The sequence below is a fragment of the Pleurodeles waltl genome, chromosome 10 (genome assembly GCF_031143425.1).
Source record: "Pleurodeles waltl isolate 20211129_DDA chromosome 10, aPleWal1.hap1.20221129, whole genome shotgun sequence".
Classification (NCBI taxonomy): Eukaryota; Metazoa; Chordata; class Amphibia; order Caudata; family Salamandridae; genus Pleurodeles; species Pleurodeles waltl.
The window spans coordinates 510,459,292-510,481,827 of NC_090449.1; the positions used below are offsets into that span (position 1 = coordinate 510,459,292).

General features: G+C 44.1%; 1 protein-coding gene across 2 annotated transcripts; it reads left to right on the forward strand.

The window, feature by feature from the left end:
* The first annotated feature begins 14,348 nt into the window (after positions 1–14,348).
* On the forward strand, positions 14,349–18,970 carry LOC138261684 (uncharacterized). Of its 2 annotated transcripts, none has more exons than XR_011199137.1 (2): positions 14,349–14,962; positions 17,033–18,970. XR_011199137.1 is itself a non-coding variant. In XM_069210930.1 (2 exons), exons 1-2 carry the CDS (start codon positions 15,368–15,370, stop codon positions 17,142–17,144), a joined length of 1,251 nt encoding a protein of 416 aa, XP_069067031.1. In that variant the 5' UTR covers positions 14,978–15,367; the 3' UTR covers positions 17,145–18,970. The 2 variants fall into 2 exon arrangements, 1 of the variants encoding a protein (XP_069067031.1); XM_069210930.1 differs by lacking the exon at positions 14,349–14,962 and adding an exon at positions 14,978–16,506.
* The last annotated feature ends 3,566 nt before the right edge of the window (positions 18,971–22,536 follow it).

Consider the following 22,536-nt stretch of genomic DNA (forward strand, 5'->3'; position numbering starts at 1 on the left):
GATGATGGCCATGACCAGCCTGTTGCTTTCATTAGCAGGAGGTTACCCTCCACGGTACAACACTGGAATGCCATTGAGAGGGAGGCCTTTACAGTGGTTTGATCCCTAAAAAAGTTGAGACCATACTTGTTTGGTACTCACTTCATTCTGCAAACTAACCACAGACCTCTCAGATGGCTAATGCAAATGAAAGGTGAGAACCCTAAACTTTTGTGGTGGCCCATCTCCCTACAGGGAATAGACCTTGCAGTGGAACACAGACCTGGGGCTGCCAATGCCAATGCAGATAGCCTTTCCAGGTTCTTCCACTTAGACAATCAAGACTCTCTTGGGAAAGGTTAGTCTCATCCTCTTTCGTTTAGGAGGGGATTGTGTAGGAAATTGCCCCTTTTGACATGGTTAACCCCCCACAATTTTTGCCTGATATTGTTGCTGATTTGACTGAGAGTGTGCTGGGATCCTGCTAACTAGTCCCCAGCACCAATGTTCTTTCCCTAAACTGTTACACTGTTTCCACAATTGGAACACCCCTGGCACACAGATTAGACCCTTGTAAAAGGTACTAGGGGTACCAAGGGCCCTGCGACCAGGGAGGTTCCCTAAGGGCTGCAGCATGTATTGTGCCACCCTGAGAGACCCCTCACCAAACACATGCACATTGCTAGTGGGGGCTGGTGTGTGCTGGTGGGGAGAAAAAGGTAATATCAACATGGTATCCCTCACAGGGTACCATGCCCACCAACCACTGCCTCTGGCATAGGTAAGTCACCCCTCTAGCAAGCCTAACAGCCCTAAGGCAGGGTGCACTATACCACAGGTGAGGGCACAGCTGCATGAACAATATTACCCTACAGTGTCTAAGTCCATTGTTAGACATTGTAAGTGCAGTATGGCCATATTAAGTACATGGTGTCAGAGTCACCAGATCCTCGGGGTCTGTGCACGTTCCCAACACGTCCACCACTGAACAGCTCCAAGACTCTAATAGATAAATTACAGAGACTGAGAGAGTTCAAGAGGGGAAGTGGGGATTAGGAAGGGAACAGCTGGGAAGGAGACCTGTAGTAAGAAAAAGGTTAGAACACAAAATATGAAAATTATATCTCCTGAAATCAATACTAGACTATGATTCTAAGCCTAGTCACTCTGAAAACATGAACAATCTAAGAGTTAAGTTTAAAATGACTAAGTTTCAAGATGGCCGGATACCTGTAGTGGAATCAAGATGAATTAAATGAAAACTTTCTTATTCAAGTACTTTTCTTTACATGAGAATCAGAAAAAACATTCTGACTAAATTTTAAACCAGCCATATAAATCCTGTTTTGAGAATGTATCTTAGGACCATGCAATATTGCATCTAGAAACTCTGGCCTTCTGTGTACTCTTAAAATGTTTCAACACAAATTGCGCATAATGCAGATATATATATATATATATATATATATATATATAGTAAACACTATAAAAGGATTGTGCACCGTGGATTCAGGAAACAAATCACATAACTTGTCAACTCGAATATTACATACTAAATATCTTAGAATAGTAGCATACAATAAACAACATGAATTAAACTTGAGGAGAGAATCGTGCGTCTTGCCAATTCGAGTGTTACCATGTAAAATACCAAGAAATGGTAGCACGCAATGAATATCAAAGTCAAATCATCATTAATCTAATCGAGCGTCTTGCCGATTCGTAAAACACGATGTAAATGTCAAGGAATAACAGCTCACAATAAATAACAAGATCAAAGTACAATGAAACGAATCGCGCTTCTTTTGCCGATTCTTAAGCCACCATGTAAAATGTCGAGAAATGGTAGCACGCAATGAACAACAAAGTTAAATGCTCATGAAACAAGTTGTGCGTCTTGCCAATTCGTAAAACATAATGCGAATGTCAAGAAATAATAGCGCGCAATGGACAACAATGTTTAAACACCATAAAACGAATCGCTCGTCTTGCCTATTTGTAAACTACCATATAAATGTCAAGAAATGGTAGCGCGCAAGTAATCTGTTACTCATTTAAGAATTTAAACCAAGAATATGAAAATTCGAAATAACGGTGTCGGGACAGTCCAACCACCGTCTTACCGCCTGGAACAATGATCACCAATGAAGGATTAGGGCAGAAGACTGGAAGATCCAAATAGGCCACCGGGACAGGAGCTCAGGAAGAAGCTGCTGCTCTGCACCGGGACCTCTGAATAGTGAGCACTGGGAGTTGGGCTGGCTCTCTTTTATAGAGTCTTGGCCCAGCCAAGAACCACGCCCAGGCATGTTGCAGGGAAAGTCTCTGAAAGGCCCTGGAAAGGGGCCACACCCTAACACACTCTGAAAACCTGCAGCAATACATTGCAAAGGAACAGTATTTGTAAGTATATTAAAAATAAGTTTTCAGGATTGAACTCTGCAATGCAAAAGGTTAAACCACAACATATCAGCACAATGCATAAATTAGTTTGTTTTGAGAGTGCTGGGTTTTTGCATTTTTGTCATCAATAGAGCGCGTACTGCTCTGGTGTTGACACAAGGGCTGGGAGTTTGTCATTACAAACTCCACAGCTCCATGATTGTTTCACTGAAAGCTGGGAAGTTTGGTATCAAATTTCTCAGCATAATAAACCCACACTGATGCCAGTGTTGGATTTATTGTACAATGCACACAGAAGGCATCTAAGAGATGCCCCTGTATTTCAACCAACCCTTCAGTGTACGGCTGAACAGTCTGTGCCAGCCTGCTACTAAAAGACAGGTTTCTGGCTGCATAGGGTGATAGCCTTTGTGCTCTCTGAGGCCAGAAACAGAGCCTGCTCTGGGTGGAGGTGCTTCACACCTCCCCGAACTGTAACACTTGGTGGTGAGCATCAAAGGCCCAGGCTTCCTGTTACAGTGCCCCAGAGCACTCCAGATAGTGAAGATGCCCACCCTCAAACAAAGCCTCACTTTTGATGGCAAGCTTGGCAGGAAAATTAAGTAAAACCTGTAACACCCCTTAATCTAGGATTTAATGGCTCCCCTGAACCTAGCTCACCACATTCCTGTTGACCTCAACATGAAGAAGAAAAAAGAATAGCTGCTAAGCGAACCCCTAGCAGTGAAGACTCCAGATGACAATTGGCTTGGCCCCAGCCCTACCAGCCTGTCTGCAGCTTCAAGGACTCTGCTACGAAAAGGTGACTCATTCTGCAGGGCCAGTGACTTCTCCAAACCACCAGAGGACTGCCTGCCCACCAGAGGACCAGGAACTCCTGAGGACAGTGGCCTTTTCCAGAAGAAACAATTGAAAAAGACTCCAAATCTGCCCCAGATCCGCAAGTCCTGTCCACTCTGCACCTGATGCCCACGGCCCGTGTCCAGGTGGACCACCAGTCCAAAGCACGTCCCTAGGATATTCCTGGGTTGTCCCATCCTGGCCAACACGATGATGCCTACAGCCTAAATCTGGAGGACCCCCACCCGACCGCGAGAGAACCAGACAAAGACTCCCGATGCCTAAAGGTACCCCTGCAACAGCAGAACCCTGGCCTTGGGAAATCGGACCACTGATCCAGCAACATTCAGCGGATGGCCCACCTCCTTGTCTGGCCTGTGGTTTCCCGGAACCAACCACTTGGACCCAGCCTGCACCATCTTTTTGACCCCTGGGGTTCCCCGTATTCAAAAGCATCAGGAGCCAGATACTATGTATGCACCCGGCCGCCCCTGTGTCACTGAGGGTGTGCGTTTGGTGCTGACCCCTCGGTGCTCACTTAACCACCCAGGTCTGCTCTCCAAAGTCGCAGGTACTTACCTGCCCGCAGATCTCTTTCTGAGTGCCCCCAGTATCCATAGGATCCCATTCTAAATCTACCCTCAACGTTGACCTCTGCACTCGACCGGGTACGTGTTCCTGGTGGTTTAAGTTTGGGGTCATTCTGAAACCCGACCTGTGGACATCCTAACTCCCGGAGACTGGAAATGTAAGTCAAGTACTTACCTCCTCAAAATTGCACTAACACTTTCCCCCTGGACTGTTCTGAAAATTGCAGTTTGTCAAATTTTAAAAGTGAAAAGTGTTACTTCCCTGTAAACCGTTTTATTTACGAAATCTAAACAATGTGTCTTTGATACATATGCTTGATACTTACTTGCAAATGTACTTACCTGCAACAAGATCCTTTTGTTTCTAGAAATAAAATAACAGAATATATTTTTCCAATATAAATACATTGGCCTGGAGTTAGTCATTGAGTGTGTGCCTCATTTATTGACTGTGTGTGTACAACAAATGCTTTGCATTACCCTCTGATAAGCCTAACTGCTCGACCATACTACCACAAAAGAGAGCATTAGCATTATCCACTTTAACCTCTGCTTAGCCTCTGGGGAACCCTTGGACTCTGTGCACACTAAATTGGCATAGCATATTTTAATTCACAAAATAATCCACCTAGATAAGGTCCTTTTATACACTGATTTTCCTTTTCTGCTACCTATAGACCACAAAGAGCTGATCATCCACACGGAAGTCCTTCACGTGGTCTCACTGCTCTTTTTGGATCCAGCCTATGCAGCCTCTCCTTTACTGTTGTAGGCTGAGGCGGGGAAAGAAGGATGGGAGAGTGACAGATCAACTCAGGTAGAATGGGGTTACTGCATTTGTGATGAAAGCAGGTCAGGTTCTCAGGAGCAACTTGTTGCGCAAGACAGGGGTGAAGGGTGGCTTGACACCCAGTGCTTGCAGCTCACTAACATGTTTGACTGAAGTTGTGGCCATTAGAAAAACATTTTTTACAGGTAAAACGTCTTAAAGAACAACTGTGTAGGGGCTTAGCTGGAGTTCCCATAAGAGTAAGAACCAAATTGAAATCCCACTGTGGCATAACAAAAGGAGTTGGAGGAAAGATGTTGGTCAAGCCTTTCAAGAATTGTAAAACAAGGGGGTACTTGAAAAGGGATGGTTGGTCCAGAAGGGAAAGGAGAGCCGGCAAGGACACTTGATACCAATTTACAATAGCCATGGCATATGCCTCCTGGGCCTGAGAATATCAGATAGCCACACTTTCAAGAGGTCAATCTTGCAATCTGCACACCAAGCGACAAGCATGTGCCACCTTTCAGAGTAAATATATTTAGTGGAGCAACAATGAGCAGATAAGATCACATCCACCACTTCATCAGGCAGCTAGAAGACAATCAGGGTCCCCACTCAATCTCCATGCATGCAGATGTAGGCTGTGGAGATTTAGGTGGAGGAGCAGCCTCTCGACCCTCAAGAAAAGATCCACCCTGAGAGAAAGATGTAGTGGTGGAGACAGAAAGAGGTGCCAAAGGTCTACATGACACACTTCTCTCTGCCAATGTGCAGCCATTAGGATGACTTAGGCACGGTCTTCGCAGATCTTCCTAAGAAACCGAAGAATGAATGACTTAAGAGTAAACGCATGGTGAAGAGCGAAGTTTCACTTCAATTAAAATGCATCCTCAAAGCTCCTTGCACAGAATGCTGGAGGGCAAAAAACTTCAGACACTGTGAATTGGAACAAGTGGCAAAGAAATCCACATAAGGCAAGCAAACATTGATCGAAGATGTTCTTCAAAACCTCCGGGTGGAGACTCCACTTGTAGTGAGCAACATGACATCAACTCTGTGCTTGTGCACCCAGGACCAGAGACTCAGAGGATCTTGACAGATAGACTGGGAGTATAATCCCCCCTGCTTGTTGGCATACGACAGTGCAGTTACATTGTTTGTCTGGATCTGGACTGACCAACCCTGAAGGGAAGGGGGAGTACAGTAAGCGGTAGGCAAATCACCCTCATTTTGAGCAGATTAATGTGGAAACTCTGCTCTTCTGCAGACTAAAGGCCTCTGATCTCCAGTCCCTCAAGATGAACTCCCAGAGATACAGTGAAGGCATCTGTCATTACCATGGTCACACCTTGAGAGGGAAGAGCTTTCCTCTGGACAGGTTCTCCTCCACACCCCACCAGGCTAGCTCTGCTGCAGTATCTCACGGGATCACTAAGAAATCCAACAAATCTCTTCTGTGTTGGAACCAATTCCGAAGGAGACACCATTGGAGGGGCCTCATGTGCAAAGGGCAAGTATGACCAGGAGAATGCAAGATGGCAGAAGACCAAACACATAGGACCGGAATGCAAGGGCCTTCTTGGAAGCACAAGAGCAGTGTATGGAAGCCCTGTAGCCTCTGTGTGGGTGCAAAGGCCTGTGTCAAGGTGGTATCTAGTACTGCCCATATAAACAGAAGGCACTGGGTGGGCTCCAGGTGCCCAGTTCTCTGCTGTGGCTCCAACTCCACTGCTCCTTTCTGAAGCAAGATTGCCACCTCATGCTGCAGCGGAAGAAGGGAATCTTGAAAAGAATCTGTATTTGAGGGTAAATATGAGGAGTGAACTGAGGGAAGGGTAAGGCATAACCCTTTTCCACAATTTGTAGTACCTATTTGTCTGAGGTTATGGCCCTCTGGGCCCATGGAAAAAAGAACACATGGCCTCCCAATGGACCCGAAAGTCCTGACAACAGCAAACTAGAGCTGCTTCACGCCGGTGGCAGGGATGGAGGAGGTGGAAATTACTTGCTTGAAGTACTTTCAACCTCTGTTTGCATTCTGCTACTGAAGTCCCTGTACCTCTGGCAACAGTACCACCACTGCAGAGACCAGACATGATGACATTAGCCGCAGCAGCCTAATATGACAAATAATGTTTATGAAGTGAGACTTAAGATTGTAGGGCAGTTTAAGTGTTATGAGAGCAGCCACATCCCATGCATGAATTATTTGCCTAAGAGACATGTGGCATTTAGCAATTTCCGGTTTAGGTTTCCCGATGCGGACACTTTTTTGGACCAGGTTTCTGACTGATGGGTTCTCAGTAAATTAGAGCCAAAGGGAAATTGCTAGCTGAGAGTTATGAGGATGGTCATGTTTTCTGGGAAAGGGTACTCAGAGAGACACCAGGGGTCAACTAGAGTTAGTGTGTATCATGTTGCTGTGTTCCTGTTAACAGCTGGAGACAACAATGGCTTCATCTCCCAGCTAGGTTAGGATTTAGTAGGACTTCATTGAAAGGAATCAAAGCTTCTGCTGAGTGGAGTGGAGGTTGTAGAACCCCTGTGTTAGACCTGTCAGCCCTTGGCATGGTTTACCCTGCCTTTGTGGCTTCTGACCTCCTGTTATGATCCTGTGCTGAACTTTGTTTTTGCTGGCTTTAGGATTCTGGGAATTTTACCACTGCTGACCAGTGCTAAAGTGCAAGTCCTCTCTACCTAAATTGGATTGGTGATTGGTTTATCCATGATTGGCATATTTGATTTACTTGTAAGTCCTTAGTAAAGTGCTCTGTGTGTGTCCAGGGCCTGTAAATCAAAGGCTACTAGTGGGTCTGCAGCAGTAATTGTGCTACCCACATGAGTAGCCCAGTAAACATATCAGTCCTGCCACTGTCATGTCTGTGTGTGCAGTTTTAAACTGCAGTTCGACCTGGCAAGTGTACCCACTCACCAGGCCCAAAACCTCCCTTTTACTACATGTAAGTAACCCCTGAGGTAGGCCCAAGGTAGCCCCATGGGCAGGGTACAGTGTATTTAAAAGGTAGGACATGTACCAGTGTGATTTACATGTCCTGATAGTGAAATATTGCCTAATTTGGTTTTCACTATTGCAAGGCCTATCGTTCCATAGGTTAACATAGGGATTGCTTTGAAATATGTTTTAAGTGTAATTTACCATTGGGAGCAGTTTGGGATCAGGAGTGTGGACTCTCTAAAGTCACAATTTAAAAATACATCTTTTGGTAAAGTTGATTTGTAAGTTTGAAAATTGCACTTTTAGAAAGTGGGTCTTTTCTTGCTTAACCATTCAGTAGCTCTGTCTGGCTGCTGACTACATGTATGGGTCAGACTGACAGTTGAGCTGCTTGTGAATTCACTCTAGACGGTGACACAAAGGGAGCTGAAGTGTGTCCTGCATATCCTGATGAGTCTTCCTGGGCTAGAGTGGGAGCAAAGGGCTGACATCTGAGCTTGAAAGGGCTGTGGCTGACCACACACAATAGTCTCCAACCCCCTAGAGTGTGCCTGGGGCAGGGCAAGGAACAGGTAGGGTCTTGTGCACTACAAATACTTTCCTTTGAAGTTTGCTTACTTCAAAGGCAGAAATTATTATAAGTATTGGACTGCTGACCCCACAACTTCAGATTACTTCTGGATCAAGAGGAACCTCTACCAAGAAGAAAAGCTCTCTGCTTGAGGAGGACTTGCACGTTGCCTGTTGCTTTGCTGTGCTGGCCTGCTGCTTCTGTCCTAAGATGGAAAAGATTGAACTTTACTTTCTGAAATCCTGCCTGTGAAGTTTCTCCAAGGGCTTGGACTGAGCTTGTTCCCTGTTCTGAAGTCTCAGGGCCATCAATGACTTCATCTGCCAGCACCTGAGCTCTCTTGCTGAGACCCCTACCCTTCCAATTAGTGCCACACCAAGTCCCTGGGCCCTTGAAAGGTGAAGCTAGTGAACTCAACGTGAAAATCTATACACTGCAGCTGAGCAGCAGAAAAAGCTACGCAGCGCCTGCTCCACGGCTGAAAAATCGACAAAGTGCCTGTGAAATTGATGCATCGCCAGCTCAGCACAGATTAATTGCTGCCGTGCATCTGGATTTTCCACGCATCCTCCCTAGGCATCAAAATCTTCAACAATCATTGCACGGACCTGAGGCTGTTAGTCCGAAAACCGATGCATTGATTACTCGGTGAAGAAAGAATCAACGAATGGCCTACAATTGCGAGTAAGGAATCGACACATCGTTTGCTTTTCTGATGCACAACCCACCCGTGCGGCTTTATTTTTTATTTATACCAGGTACCTTGTGCTAAAACAATGCATCCATTGATTTCTATGGAGTAAAAAATCATATTTTTGCTTGTGTATGTTAGATTCTTGTTGTTTGTTCTTGTTTGATTTAGATAAATGTTGGTTATTTTTCTAAACTGGCGTGGAGTCCTTTTGTGGTGTTTTCACTGTGTTACAGTGTGTGTTTGTACAAATACTTTACACATTGCCTCTGAGATAAGCCGACTGCTTGTGCCAAGCTACCAAGGGGAAGAGCAGGGGTTATCTTTGATGTTTGACTCCCTTACCCTACCTGGAGTGAGGGTCTCTACTTGGACAGGTTGTTAACTGACTGCCAACTACAGACCCCATTTTTAACACCCTGAAAAAATGTTTACCTTGATCTCTCAGGAGGGCAATGGTAATTGAAATTTGTGTGATGTTATTCTGATAATCGCATGGTAGGAAGCAGTACTTGGTAGGAAAAGGCCAGAATGTTCAGGGAATTCTAACTTGGGCAAGGTGTCAAGTCCACTGGCCTCATCCTGTTCTTGAAAAGACTCAGGAACATCCCGAGAGTCCCCAGACTTTTCCTGGTAAAAATCTGTGCCAAGGTGGTCAAACAAGGAATAATGTTTCTGTCTAAATAGCTGCTTCTCCAGGGAGGGTTAGACTTCTTGCCTCAACCTCTCAACTGTATCCAGAGGCTCGGAGGTCAGTGTAAGAACTGATAGTGTCAGGCCTATGACATAGTTGGTGTGTGATACCTGAGATACTGAGAGCCTCAGTGGAGTCGCTATTGGTTCAGTTGACAGCAGCACTTGTATAAATAGCACTATTGACTGGGGCATGAAAGAGATGAACGGCACAGAGGGAAGTTACATTGGTGGTAGTCTACACAACAATCGGATAAGACGCATGGCACCCGATGGTGCTTCGGAGGGGAACATAGCCTACCTGAATACCTTGAACATTGCGTTCAGGTACAGCAGCAGATCCCGACTGGGTGCTAGGAAGTTGGGATTGGGCTGAATATGGGGTGCTGGGTGTAGAAGTGGTGAAGGCGTCAGGAATTCACTGATACCAGAAGTTTTGACTCAGAAGGAGTGTGGCTCATGACAGCACTGGCTCAGAAGAGAAGCCTGTGGCAAGAATCCCTCAGCGACTCACCTCTCTTCTTCTTCCTGCTGCTGCCAGGTATCCTCTTCTTTTTGTACTCACAGTAGGAAGACCTTAGCATCGAGGAGCCCCTGTAATCTCAATCATGATCAAGGCCTTAACTTGTACCTGCCCCACCCGTTATCCTTGTCTCAGGCCATAAAGAGTTTAGCTTCTTTCTTCTTCACAGCCTTGGGATGCATACTTTGGCATGACTCGCAGGTCTGGAAGTCATGATCAGAGTCTAGACACCAGAGGCAAACGTCATGGGGATCGGTCACCAGCATCTCACTCCACTAGTATTGACATGAACTCTGTGAGAGCTTCTAACCATGTGGAATGCTTAGATTTAAGGGAACTGCTGTCACCTCATTAGAGGAGGTGTTTTATAGTTCCTAGCATATCTCACAGACATCACACCTGGCATTGATCTGAATCCAGTGGCCCTTACCATCAGGGTAGAGCTATGGAGAAAATAATTTGGTCCAGTCTGGTGCCTGTAAGAATATTTAAAAGCTGAGGAATCTGCAGGTAGAAGTATCCACCAGAAACAAAATATATTCCCCAAACATATGTCTTAAACATTTCTACCCCTCAGGACCATCTTAACACTTCATGTTCGATGTTACCTATACTGCTTTTCAGCATCCCTTAAAGTTAGTGAAGCAAATCCATTAGTATTTTCGGTCTCATTTAGATTATGGCATTAAACAGTGCCAAGACCCACCAAACTTGCATTAACCTTCACAGCACACTTGTGACTGCTAACATGCATTTTTAATGAGGGCACTTCAGACATCAACAACTTAATTTGTTCTGAAACATTTTGCTCATTCTCCGTCCATCTAAATTTTTCTTTCTTTTTCTAACAATCTTGAGTGATTCCATAAGAACAGCTTATCCCTTTACGAATCCTGAGTAGTACTCACTCATAACAACAACAAAAACAAAAAACCTGAGCGGTCCTTACATGGTGGAGCAGGTGCATCTAAAATTGCTCTCACAAGGAAATCCTTGGATTTGATTCCTTGTGGTGCAATTCTGTGCCCCAAATAGGAATCTGCTCTTACTTCTACTTGCAGTTACGCCATGCTCACCAAGAAGTGTTAAAACTTTGTCTGCAATGGTGTTATGCTGCTCATGAGTCTTAGCTGATATCATATTGTCATCTTGTAATGCCTTAATGCCAGTGAGGTCTTTTAAAACACAGTGAATTCACTTTTGAAAAACACTTGTCACTGAAGCAAGCCCACATAGCAAATCAAAGATATTTATATGCACAACAAAGGTGTTACAGAGGTGGTAAGCATTTGTGATTCTTTTTCTAGATGGACTTGGTGGTATACAAACATCACATAAATTATAATGAAGTACTTTGCCTCCCCAATAGTGCCAGCATTTCTCGGACTTTGAGGAATGGGTGGCACTCAACCAAAATATTTTGATTTAAGAATCTGAGGTCTGCACATAAACTAACCTGCCCCTCCTTCTTTTTTGCCAGAAGTATATCTGATACCCATTCGAGCATTCAAATTTTACACTCAAAGGTATTTTTATAACTTTAGTGCAATTGGCACAGTGCCTTTTTTCAAAAGGATTCTGTGCTGAAAACCCCTAACACATCCTATTAGTTCTTCAAATGCACAGCTCTGCTTGCACAACAAATGTTTTTGAAAATGTTACATTAGCATTACAGGATTAATAATTCCTGGTTTGAGCAGTATATCCAGATGCCCCTGATTAATCCACCCCATAATATCCTTGCCTTTTTGGAAATGTAAATCTTAGTAAAATCTTGTGGTCTCTAAACATTAGACAATGCTAAAAGAACCCCAATGTCTCAATGTTTTGCTCAATTAACATCACTGATCTAACATTTAAGGTCTTCAACTTCTTCTGCACCCAAAACCTGTCACATGTTTAATCTAAAATCATTGTAACAGGTGAACCAGAAACAGCCATTTTGCTGTGATGTTATATTGGCGCAAAGAACCAAAAAGGTTTGTAACACATCCTGAAGGTGAAGGAACATCATAAAAGTAAAATACAAACATAAACCCTGAACTGTACAAAGCTAATAAAATAAGAAAACACTGATATGACGAGCACATGTGATTTCAGCAGCTGAAAGGTAAAGAAAATGCATGCTGTTGAATTCCTGATTCAGACGTTACTTCCATTACCTGCATATAAGGATATATTTGGCCCTCATTCTAAGGCGGAAACTAAAGGAAGTAAAGTGAGCATGCAATTTGGCAACACCACCCAGCTCACTGTTCCAGTTATAATGGATGCAAAACGTGTAAATTAAGTACATCATTTACAATAACAAAATACCACAAACATCATCCTATCCGGCTAATTTACTGTTTGATGTACATGTTCACTTTTACCTAGGAATAAGATTAAACCCAGTCGCCAAAATCTAAATCAGACCCTAAGCTGGCACAAAGAATGCGGTTTATGACACCATCTGCTTGGGGAAAAAAACAAGACAAAAAAGGTATTAGAGCTGAACCACATGATAGAGAGCTTACTTTATAAAACTAAAGAGGTGTTAAGAGACCAAGGTACTTCTTAAGAAAGCACTGCGGTTGGCATCACCTACTACTTCTTTCACCGTTGCCAAATGTAAGTGTCATCATTCCCCACTAACCACCAAACCACATTTATTTTTAACTTGAATTAAAAATTCTTAAAATGTGTAGTTTTAACCAAAATGTATGCACTTCACATGCACCAGATTTGCAAAGAATATGCACTGTCAGTTTTATGGAGTATTTAATCGAATGGTCAGTTGTGCCAGCCTTGACTTGCATGCAAACTGATTTAAAACTCACAATTATTGTGTATGCACTATTCTAATCACTCCTACGCCAGTAAAAAGGATGAATAAGAAGTGGTATGTAGTAAAGGATGGATTCATATAGTATAAATAACCTTGAGGCCACACACACATTTGCACAGCTTGTGCATTAGACTCCCAAACTCTATTACAAAACATTGGAGCATGAATGGATTTTTAACTTTGTATAACGGTTGTACGACGGAACACCGATTTCCTAAACAACTAGTGCTTTAACAACGAGGTCGGAACACCGACCTCATTGCTACTACTAATGATTTTACCACGAATGCCTTACCAACGATATTCGTTGTAAAGGCATTCCTGATAAAAGCATTACCCCCCCACCCCCTCCCCAAAACCCAAATCGCCCCACCCCCCCAACCCCACCCCAAAACCTAAAACCCCCTGACCCCCCACCCCCTCCCCAAAACCAAAAACGCCCCACCCCACCCCCCCAACCCCAACCCCACCCCAAAACCTAAAACCCCCTGACCCCCCACCCCCTCCCCAAAACCAAAAACGCCCCAACCCCACCCCAAAACCTAAAACCCCCTGACCCCCCACCCCCTCCCCAAAACCAAAAACGCCCCACCCCCCCAACCCCACCCCAAAACCTAAAACCTCCTGACCCCCCACCCCCTCCCCAAAACCAAAAACGCCCCACCCCCAACCACACTCCATAACCTAAAACCCCCTAACCCCCACCAACTCCCCAAAACCAAAAACGCCCCACCCCCCAACCCCACCCCAAAACCTAAAACCCCCCGCCCTCACCCCCTCCCCAAAACCTAAACCCACCACTTACCTTAGTCGACCCCTTCTCACCTTGTCCTGCCATTTGATAAAGTGTTGTTTTGACCAATGACTTTGTGTTTCACCACTGCGCATATTAGTCGCTCAATGTTCACCAGTAGCACATGGTATGTTTTGTTCAGTTTAGCCGCCTATGGGCTTTGACATTGCATTAGTCATTACATTCTGTTTTGTGCCTATTGGCTTTGACATGGCATTAGCCATTACTTTCTGTATTCAGTTTAGCCGTCTATGGGCTTTGACATTGCATTAGTCATTACATTCTGTATTGTGCCTATAGGCTTTGACATGGCATTAGCCATTACTTTCTGTATTCAGTTGAGCCGCCTATGGGCTTTGACATTGCATTAGCCATTACATTCTGTATTCTGCCTATTGGCTTTGACATGGCATTAGCCATTACTTTCTGTATTCAGTTGAGCCGCCTATGGGCTTTGACATTGCATTAGCCATTACATTCTGTATTCTGCCTATTGGCTTTGACATGCTGTATCCAGTCTAGCCGCCTATTGGCTTTGACATTGCATGCCTATTGACTTTGACATGATGTATTCAATTTAGCTGCCTATTGACTTTGACATGCTATTAGATATTCTGCCTATTGGCTTTGACATGATATCATATATTACATTTTGTATTCAGCTTAACTGCCTATTGGCTTTGACATGATATTATACATTACACTTTGTATTCAGCTCCGCTGCCTTTTGGCTTTGACATGATATTATACATTGCATTTTGTATTCAGCTCAGCTGCCTATGGGCTTTGACATGATATAAGACATTGTATTTTGTATTCAGCTTAGATGCCTATTGGCTTTGACATGACACTAGACATTGCATTTGATATTTAGGTTAGCTGCCTATTGCCTTTAACATGACATTGCATTTGATATTTAGGTTAGCTGCCCATTGCCTTTAACGTGGAGTTCTGTATTTTTCCAAGCTGTGTTTTTGCTCCAGAGAACCAAGATGTTTTGCTCTCACAGTAGACTAGACCTGATAAGAGAGAGTACATGGGCGTTGTTTCTCTTCCCTTGAGCTTGGGAACAGGAGTAGTCTTGGAGACCTGGCCAGTCTCCAAAGGGCTTGCTCAGTTTCCCAGGTCTGAGAGGAGGGGGCACACCTTTGTAACGAATGTAACAGGCTGCAGAGAGTCAGATTCGAATCTGCCGGACCTCGTGCTGGAGCTTGGCGCCAGCTGCCAGCATCCCGTGTGGGTAGATGACACTCTTTCTCGCGGCTGACAGGGGTCATCAGCTTGCAGACCTTAGAAAGATGTAGCTGTAAATAGTTCCTACACGGTGAAGTATTTGTTTTGCTTTGCATTCAATATCTTATAAATATAACCTGCTGTGTATATTGCAAACTGATATATTTTGTTTGATTAACGCGGACTTGAAAGCTACTAATTCGTCATTCATTCATAAACATTGTGGTTGGGGAAGAATAAAATAACAATAAAAGTCTTCTTTGACCTCAGAAGTGCATTTCTGTTGTGTTATGTTAGTGCTTAGAGACTAAATAAGAGGAAAGCACTACAATTGGTACCTGGAGTCGTGGGGTCGGTCATTAAGAGGTGATTAAGAAGGGGTTTGACGAGTTAGTAGATTTCTAAGTGCACACTTTAAAAGTGTAATTGTTTTTTGTTGTTTGGAGAATTACAGAAATTGTTTTCTGTTTGGAGAATCACAGTAGCACGGCAGACCATGTCTGAGAATACATGTGTTGATGAACTGCCTGATGGTGCTAAGAAAAACTGTGAATTGTTTTCTGTTTGGGGAATTACAGAAGAAAATGCATGTGTAGCTAAAATGCCTGATGTTGTTTTGAGAAATAATTCCCGTTGTATATATGTAGAAAACGTGTGTTTTGGAAGTAATGATGACAGAAAGGTCTGGATACCTTTATCTGCTTACAGAGAAATGCAGGAGAAATGTAGGAAGTTGGAACATGAAAATAGGAATTTACGTGAGCAAATTAGCCAGGATACGATAATTCAAAATAATGCTGAAAGTTATAAAAATGAAGAATCTTTCTTGTCCCATTCCAGTAATGAGGGGGTTAAGACAGCTCCGAGCTGCACTGAGTTTCTGTGTGAGCCAGGGTTTTTGGCAGCCAAAATGCATTCCTTAACTGATAACACGGAGGAGAGAGACCAGAATGTGATTTACGAGTTACCGTTGCAAAATGCACAAGTAAAACGAAAGATTTTAGAGCAAGACACCCCGAGTTTCATTAGCTTGTTTGATTTTTGGAAAAAGAATAGCCCTCATTTGAGAGAAATCCTAACACTTTTGTATATGGTCACTGTGAAAAATTATATGCAGCTGCGCGCTTGTGATTTGGCAAATGAAATAATGCAGACTTCAGGTTTCTGCGCAGTGCAAGAAGGAAAAACTGATGTACATTTAAATCATGAGCAAGGAAAGAAAATAGTGCCCCTAGCTAGAATCATACAATGGATCTGGTACTTGCAAGACAGGGCTAGAGTACCACAGATAAAAGAATTACCAATGAAATTGTGTGCACCATTTGAATTCGTGTCTACTGAAGATAAAAAGCATGTTTGTTTTACTAATGATTCATTGACTGAAATGTTGCTTTCTGGCACAGTAGAAGGAACAGAGTTGTATAATGTGTGTCAGATTTTAAAGCAAGAGCTACGTGAGATGTGTCATTTTTATGCTGATTTTTGGTTCTTTGATAATGTTTTAGCACCTAACTGGTTCAATTACCTTGCAGATGTTAATGAGAAAAATGCAGAGAGAGAAGTGTTCACCCAGAATTCTTCCTTAGTGGGGATGGCTATGTGGGTGCACCAGAAATGTGAAAAAGCCACTTACAGGTGGGCAGAGATGAGAGAGATGCACATTCCCCTAGATTTGATAAAAACTGTGCAGCATGCACAAAAGCAATCTGTCATGCAAGCAGTCACAGAGCAGTTGGGGAGAGGAAAGTTGCCAGAACTGAAATGGCAAATTGATCAGGTTTTAGGGAGAGTGATTGCTGCAAATTACCAAGGAAAAATCGAAATTATGCTGATACCTAGAAAAGAATCTGATTTATTCATACAAATTGGAGACAGAATGGCCCAACTTGACAAAAATGCAGTGAATGGAGGTTTGGTAAAGAAGGAGTCTGCCCCAGCCCTTCTGACAGTGCAAGAAAAGGGGAGCTGTGGCGCAGCAGATAAAAACCTCAGTGCTGATGTGTGGGCTGACGCCCCAAGTGACCCTCCAGAACCTGCAGAAAATATAACAAAGGGCCCCAAAAACGTCCTGCTGATTATAAAACAGGGAAAGAAAGAGGAAGGGTGCAGTTTAAATGAAAAATGTTATTTGCAAGAAAAGTCATACTTGTTTCTTTTGCAGATCCTACCACGTTTCGCCACTGTCCCTGAGTGTGCTGCGTGGTCCCCCTTCCGGTGTGTGCGTGTGGGGTCGGGGAAGGGACCGAATCCCCAACCTGAACCTGGCTGAGTAAAGTGCCAGCACCATGGATCCATTTTGCGCAAACTGCGCCTTCAGTTCAAGTTCAACTTGTTTGCTGTGTTTTTTTTTTTTTCCCTCTCGTATGGAACTCTGACTTTTGCTTATCTTCCAGCAAACCTTTCAGGTGGACCGTGCACCTTTACATGAGTAGAACTCATGCCACATCAAATTGCTAACACTGTTGAATTAGAGACTCATTTAGAGAAAAAAAAAAAAAAAAATTGCCCAGTCTTTTCTATGTAGATGTATCTGATGTGAAAGGTTATGAAATCAATGTGTTAATTCACTTCTATTGCTTTACAGGGATTGCTTTGATCATAATGTTTTTTTTTTGTGCTGATGTTTTTTGTTTTTGGTTTGACACAAGAGATATGTGAAACAAAAATTCATTGGTCAAAGGGCGGAATGTCCTGCCATTTGATAAAGTGTTGTTTTGACCAATGACTTTGTGTTTCACCACTGCGCATATTAGTCGCTCAATGTTCACCAGTAGCACATGGTATGTTTTGTTCAGTTTAGCCGCCTATGGGCTTTGACATTGCATTAGTCATTACATTCTGTTTTGTGCCTATTGGCTTTGACATGGCATTAGCCATTACTTTCTGTATTCAGTTTAGCCGTCTATGGGCTTTGACATTGCATTAGTCATTACATTCTGTATTGTGCCTATAGGCTTTGACATGGCATTAGCCATTACTTTCTGTATTCAGTTGAGCCGCCTATGGGCTTTGACATTGCATTAGCCATTACATTCTGTATTCTGCCTATTGGCTTTGACATGGCATTAGCCATTACTTTCTGTATTCAGTTGAGCCGCCTATGGGCTTTGACATTGCATTAGCCAATACATTCTGTATTCTGCCTATTGGCTTTGACATGCTGTATCCAGTCTAGCCGCCTATTGGCTTTGACATTGCATGCCTATTGACTTTGACATGATGTATTCAATTTAGCTGCCTATTGACTTTGACATGCTATTAGATATTCTGCCTATTGGCTTTGACATGATATCATATATTACATTTTGTATTCAGCTTAACTGCCTATTGGCTTTGACATGATATTATACATTACACTTTGTATTCAGCTCCGCTGCCTTTTGGCTTTGACATGATATTTTACATTGCATTTTGTATTCAGCTCAGCTGCCTATGGGCTTTGACATGATATAAGACATTGTATTTTGTATTCAGCTTAGATGCCTATTGGCTTTGACATGACACTAGACATTGCATTTGATATTTAGGTTAGCTGCCTATTGCCTTTAACATGACATTGCATTTGATATTTAGGTTAGCTGCCCATTGCCTTTAACGTGGAGTTCTGTATTTTTCCAAGCTGTGTTTTTGCTCCAGAGAACCAAGATGTTTTGCTCTCACAGTAGACTAGACCTGATAAGAGAGAGTACATGGGCGTTGTTTCTCTTCCCTTGAGCTTGGGAACAGGAGTAGTCTTGGAGACCTGGCCAGTCTCCAAAGGGCTTGCTCAGTTTCCCAGGTCTGAGAGGAGGGGGCACACCTTTGTAACGAATGTAACAGGCTGCAGAGAGTCAGATTCGAATCTGCCGGACCTCGTGCTGGAGCTTGGCGCCAGCTGCCAGCATCCCGTGTGGGTAGATGACACTCTTTCTCGCGGCTGACAGGGGTCATCAGCTTGCAGACCTTAGAAAGATGTAGCTGTAAATAGTTCCTACACGGTGAAGTATTTGTTTTGCTTTGCATTCAATATCTTATAAATATAACCTGCTGTGTATATTGCAAACTGATATATTTTGTTTGATTAACGCGGACTTGAAAGCTACTAATTCGTCATTCATTCATAAACATTGTGGTTGGGGAAGAATAAAATAACAATAAAAGTCTTCTTTGACCTCAGAAGTGCATTTCTGTTGTGTTATGTTAGTGCTTAGAGACTAAATAAGAGGAAAGCACTACACACCTGCGTCGTCCTCCTTCGCCAACTCCCTTCTTTGTACCTTAACCACGCATGTTCGTTGTTCAGAACATACGTAGTTAAGGCACAAAATAACTGAGTTGTGGTTAAAAAAAGCGTTGTTGCGCTTTCGTTAACCACTACTTTCGTAAAAACAAAGTCGTAAAAAAGGATGTTTCCCTTGTATAACGCTTCCGTCATACCTCATTGTTGGGGACCAAAGAACATTATCGGACATTTAACATGCCACATGGATGGGGCATAAGTGATTGGAATAATTTTGGATTGGTTGTGAACGTACGTGGAAATGTTTTGGTGTTATGCGTAAGGGACGAGATAAGTGGTCAGTGGCGTAAAGTAAAATTATTGCCCCTCCCCTTTGCAAAGTGTGGAGAAGGCCCCGTGAGTCTCGCGTATCTCACAAATATTCTTTGGCTTTGGGCAGAATGGTGCCCATCTGAAGAGTTTGGGGGCCTCTGAAGGGTTGAGGGCCACCTGCTCCACAGGGATTGCAGAGGCGTGTGTTACGACCCAGGAAGTGCTGTTATCTTATCCTGGGATGCAGCAGCTAACAGTGTCATGGAAGGTGCACAAATTATGGTTGCAATGAGCTGTCGATTATGATTTACTCTGCAGCTCCCGAGTTGAATTGCAGTCATTCCTTATTAGAAAGTAATGTGTAACACTTGTTCCTGTAGGCAAGGGCCACCAATTGTAGTGTTATTCTGGAGTGCAGTGTTCTGTTTAGGATTATCAATGAAACTTAAATTGTTCCAATTGACTTTTCCCTATAGGCAAGGGCCACCAATTTGCAGTATTATTCTGGAGAGCAATGTTTTGTTTAGGAGTATCATTGGAACTTAAATTCTTCCAATGGACTTTTTACTCTAGGTAACGGCCACCAATTATAGTTTTAGTCTGGAGCGTAGTGTTCTGTTTAGGAGTGTCATAAGAACTTAAATAACAGATATTGCAAGGCACTTTGTATGTTTTGTGAACAATGCAGAGAGCCGTAGAAGCTGAACGTCTTGCTATCATTGGCAGGAGTCATGATTCAAGCAATTGAGTAATGTGCTCCTTTGGGGGGAGGTGATGTGGTGCAGTGCATTGGATGCTTTGTAATTTTCGTAGGATGTGGCAGCGTCTCTCCCGCGAAATATCATAACGACTGAAATGCTTAACTCAGTATTCGATTTCTTCCTTTGCGCAAGCTTTTTTTTAATACAACGGATACCCTAATCCTTGGAAGGCATTCAGGATGCTTAAGAACTGTGTTTTGTTTCCTTTAAAGAGCCCTCCATCTCACTAGACACCCAAACCCCTCAGCGTCCCCCACTCCTGAAGTACTACTACCCACTAACCCTAACCATTTCCTGTCCACCCCGCATCTTTATTTTCTTGTGGTCCATGACGCATAGCAGTCTTTTTCCGAAATCCGTCTAGCAGTTTCCCGCCTCAAAGGTCAACAGCAGGTCGCAAACGTCAGCAGTTTCTTCTACAGCCTGGGATGATGGTCCGTCTTTCATCAAAGGCTGGGAGCTGGAAGAGCAAAACTATGAGCGGTGGCAGAAGGGGTGTTAGGAGTCTGTACTGTGCAGGGAATTCCGGAATTCAGCACCTGCAGCCCATTCTATGCAAAATGCAGACTTGTCCTGCATGTTGTTACAGAACTTTTGTGCGATTGTTGCGTGTGTCTTTTCGCCCACCTCCTGCGGTACAACCCCAGGGAGAGCAAAAACGCTGACTGCCTGCGGTTCGGTGTCGCCCTGTGGACTGCTCATTGAAACTGAAAAGTTTTTGCTGATCCGATAGTCGAGGGCTTTAATTCTAAAATTAAAAGCAGTGCTCAAAATGTAGGATAAATACGTAAATGTGGAATCCCAAAATACTCCTTAGGAGTCCGTTGTCGAATACTGGGAATGCCAAATACCAAGACTAACCTGTCTGATTCCCCCTCATGCCGCTTTCTTCCAGCACGTTTTACACTTCTCGCTCTTGTAGACTTGTTATAATCCCTTTCTCACTGTTTCCCTATATTTCTGTCCCTGCATTCTTCTCCCTTCCTATCCACCCACGGACTGGCACCCAGGGACCAGATTTGCACTTCTCATGACTAGGAAGTCTAGCGCCATCCAGAGGAGAGCCATTGCACGGAACATCTATGACTGAAGCATGAAATGCCACATATAAGAATGCTGAGGTCCCCGGGTAACCTTATGTCAGGGCCAGGGGCGTAGGAGACACTAAATTTCTGGGGGGGACAGGGACAACCTTGAGGTGGGCCCCCTGCACAAAGTTTGCACACAGTAGGGTTGCTGTGGGGGGTGGAGGGGGGTAGATAGGGGAAGGGGATCACTTCCAGTCGAGTCCTATGAGGCCTGCAATTCCCTGTCTGCTGGACCCTTTGCTGCCTGTTAGACAGCGATAGGCTCTGTGCTGCTGTTCGCCTGTGTGAAGTCCTAAGAGGCTTGTGCTGCCTGCTGAGCGCAGTGCTTCCTGTCGATTCCTGTGATGCCTGCCATGCACTGTGCTGCCTGTTGGGCGCTTTCTTTCTTGTCAGGCTGTGTCAGAGTCTGGGTCCCCGCCTGCCTATGAAGGCCAGTAAGGCCTATGATTGCTGCTAGGTCCTTGTCTGACTGTCAAGTGGCAGTGCTGCTACCTTCCTGTGAACTGCTGTGCTGTCTGACAAGGCCGGCCTTAGTGCTGGTGGTGCCCTGTGCGACACTGTTTGTTGGCACCCCCCAGTGACCACCTCTGCCACGGATTTCCTCACTACTATCCATCACCACTCTCTCTCAGATGCATTTCATTAGTTTTATAGCACCACTCTACAGGGAAATATCCCTTACAACGCAATCAATGCAATGCAATGCAATGACCACACTGCCATTGCCACACATATGGGTCTAGCACACATGCCTTTACCACACGTCTTTACCACGCATATGCGTGGTTACAGCACAGAGAGCAGTCTAGCAGTCTGGGTGGAACAGGAAGAAGTAGAGGAGAGAGAGGTAAGTAGGGCTGTGGCAGGGTTTAGGGTGGGATGTTGGGGTCATTTTTAGGATAGGGTAGGGTCAGGGTAGATTTTAAGTCAGGGTGGAGTAGGTTTTAGGGTTCAGGACGAAGGCATGGGGGACAAGTAGCTTTTAGGACAGGGTGGGGGTCATGCAGTATTTAGGACAGAGCGGGTAGGTTTTAGGGTTCAGGGTGGGGGCAGGAGCATCAATATAGTTTTTAGGGCAGTTCAGGGTAGGTTTTAGGGTTCAGAGTGGGGGTCGGGTATTTTTTAGGACAGGGCAGGGTTACTTTTAGGGCTCAGGGCGGGGGGGTTAGGGCTCAGGGCAGAGTCAGTTTTAAGTGCTTGGGCAGGATGGAGTATGGTATCAGGTGTAAGGGGGCAGGGCGGGGAGAATTTACCACGCATGTTCCTTCACCAAACATGCTTTTAC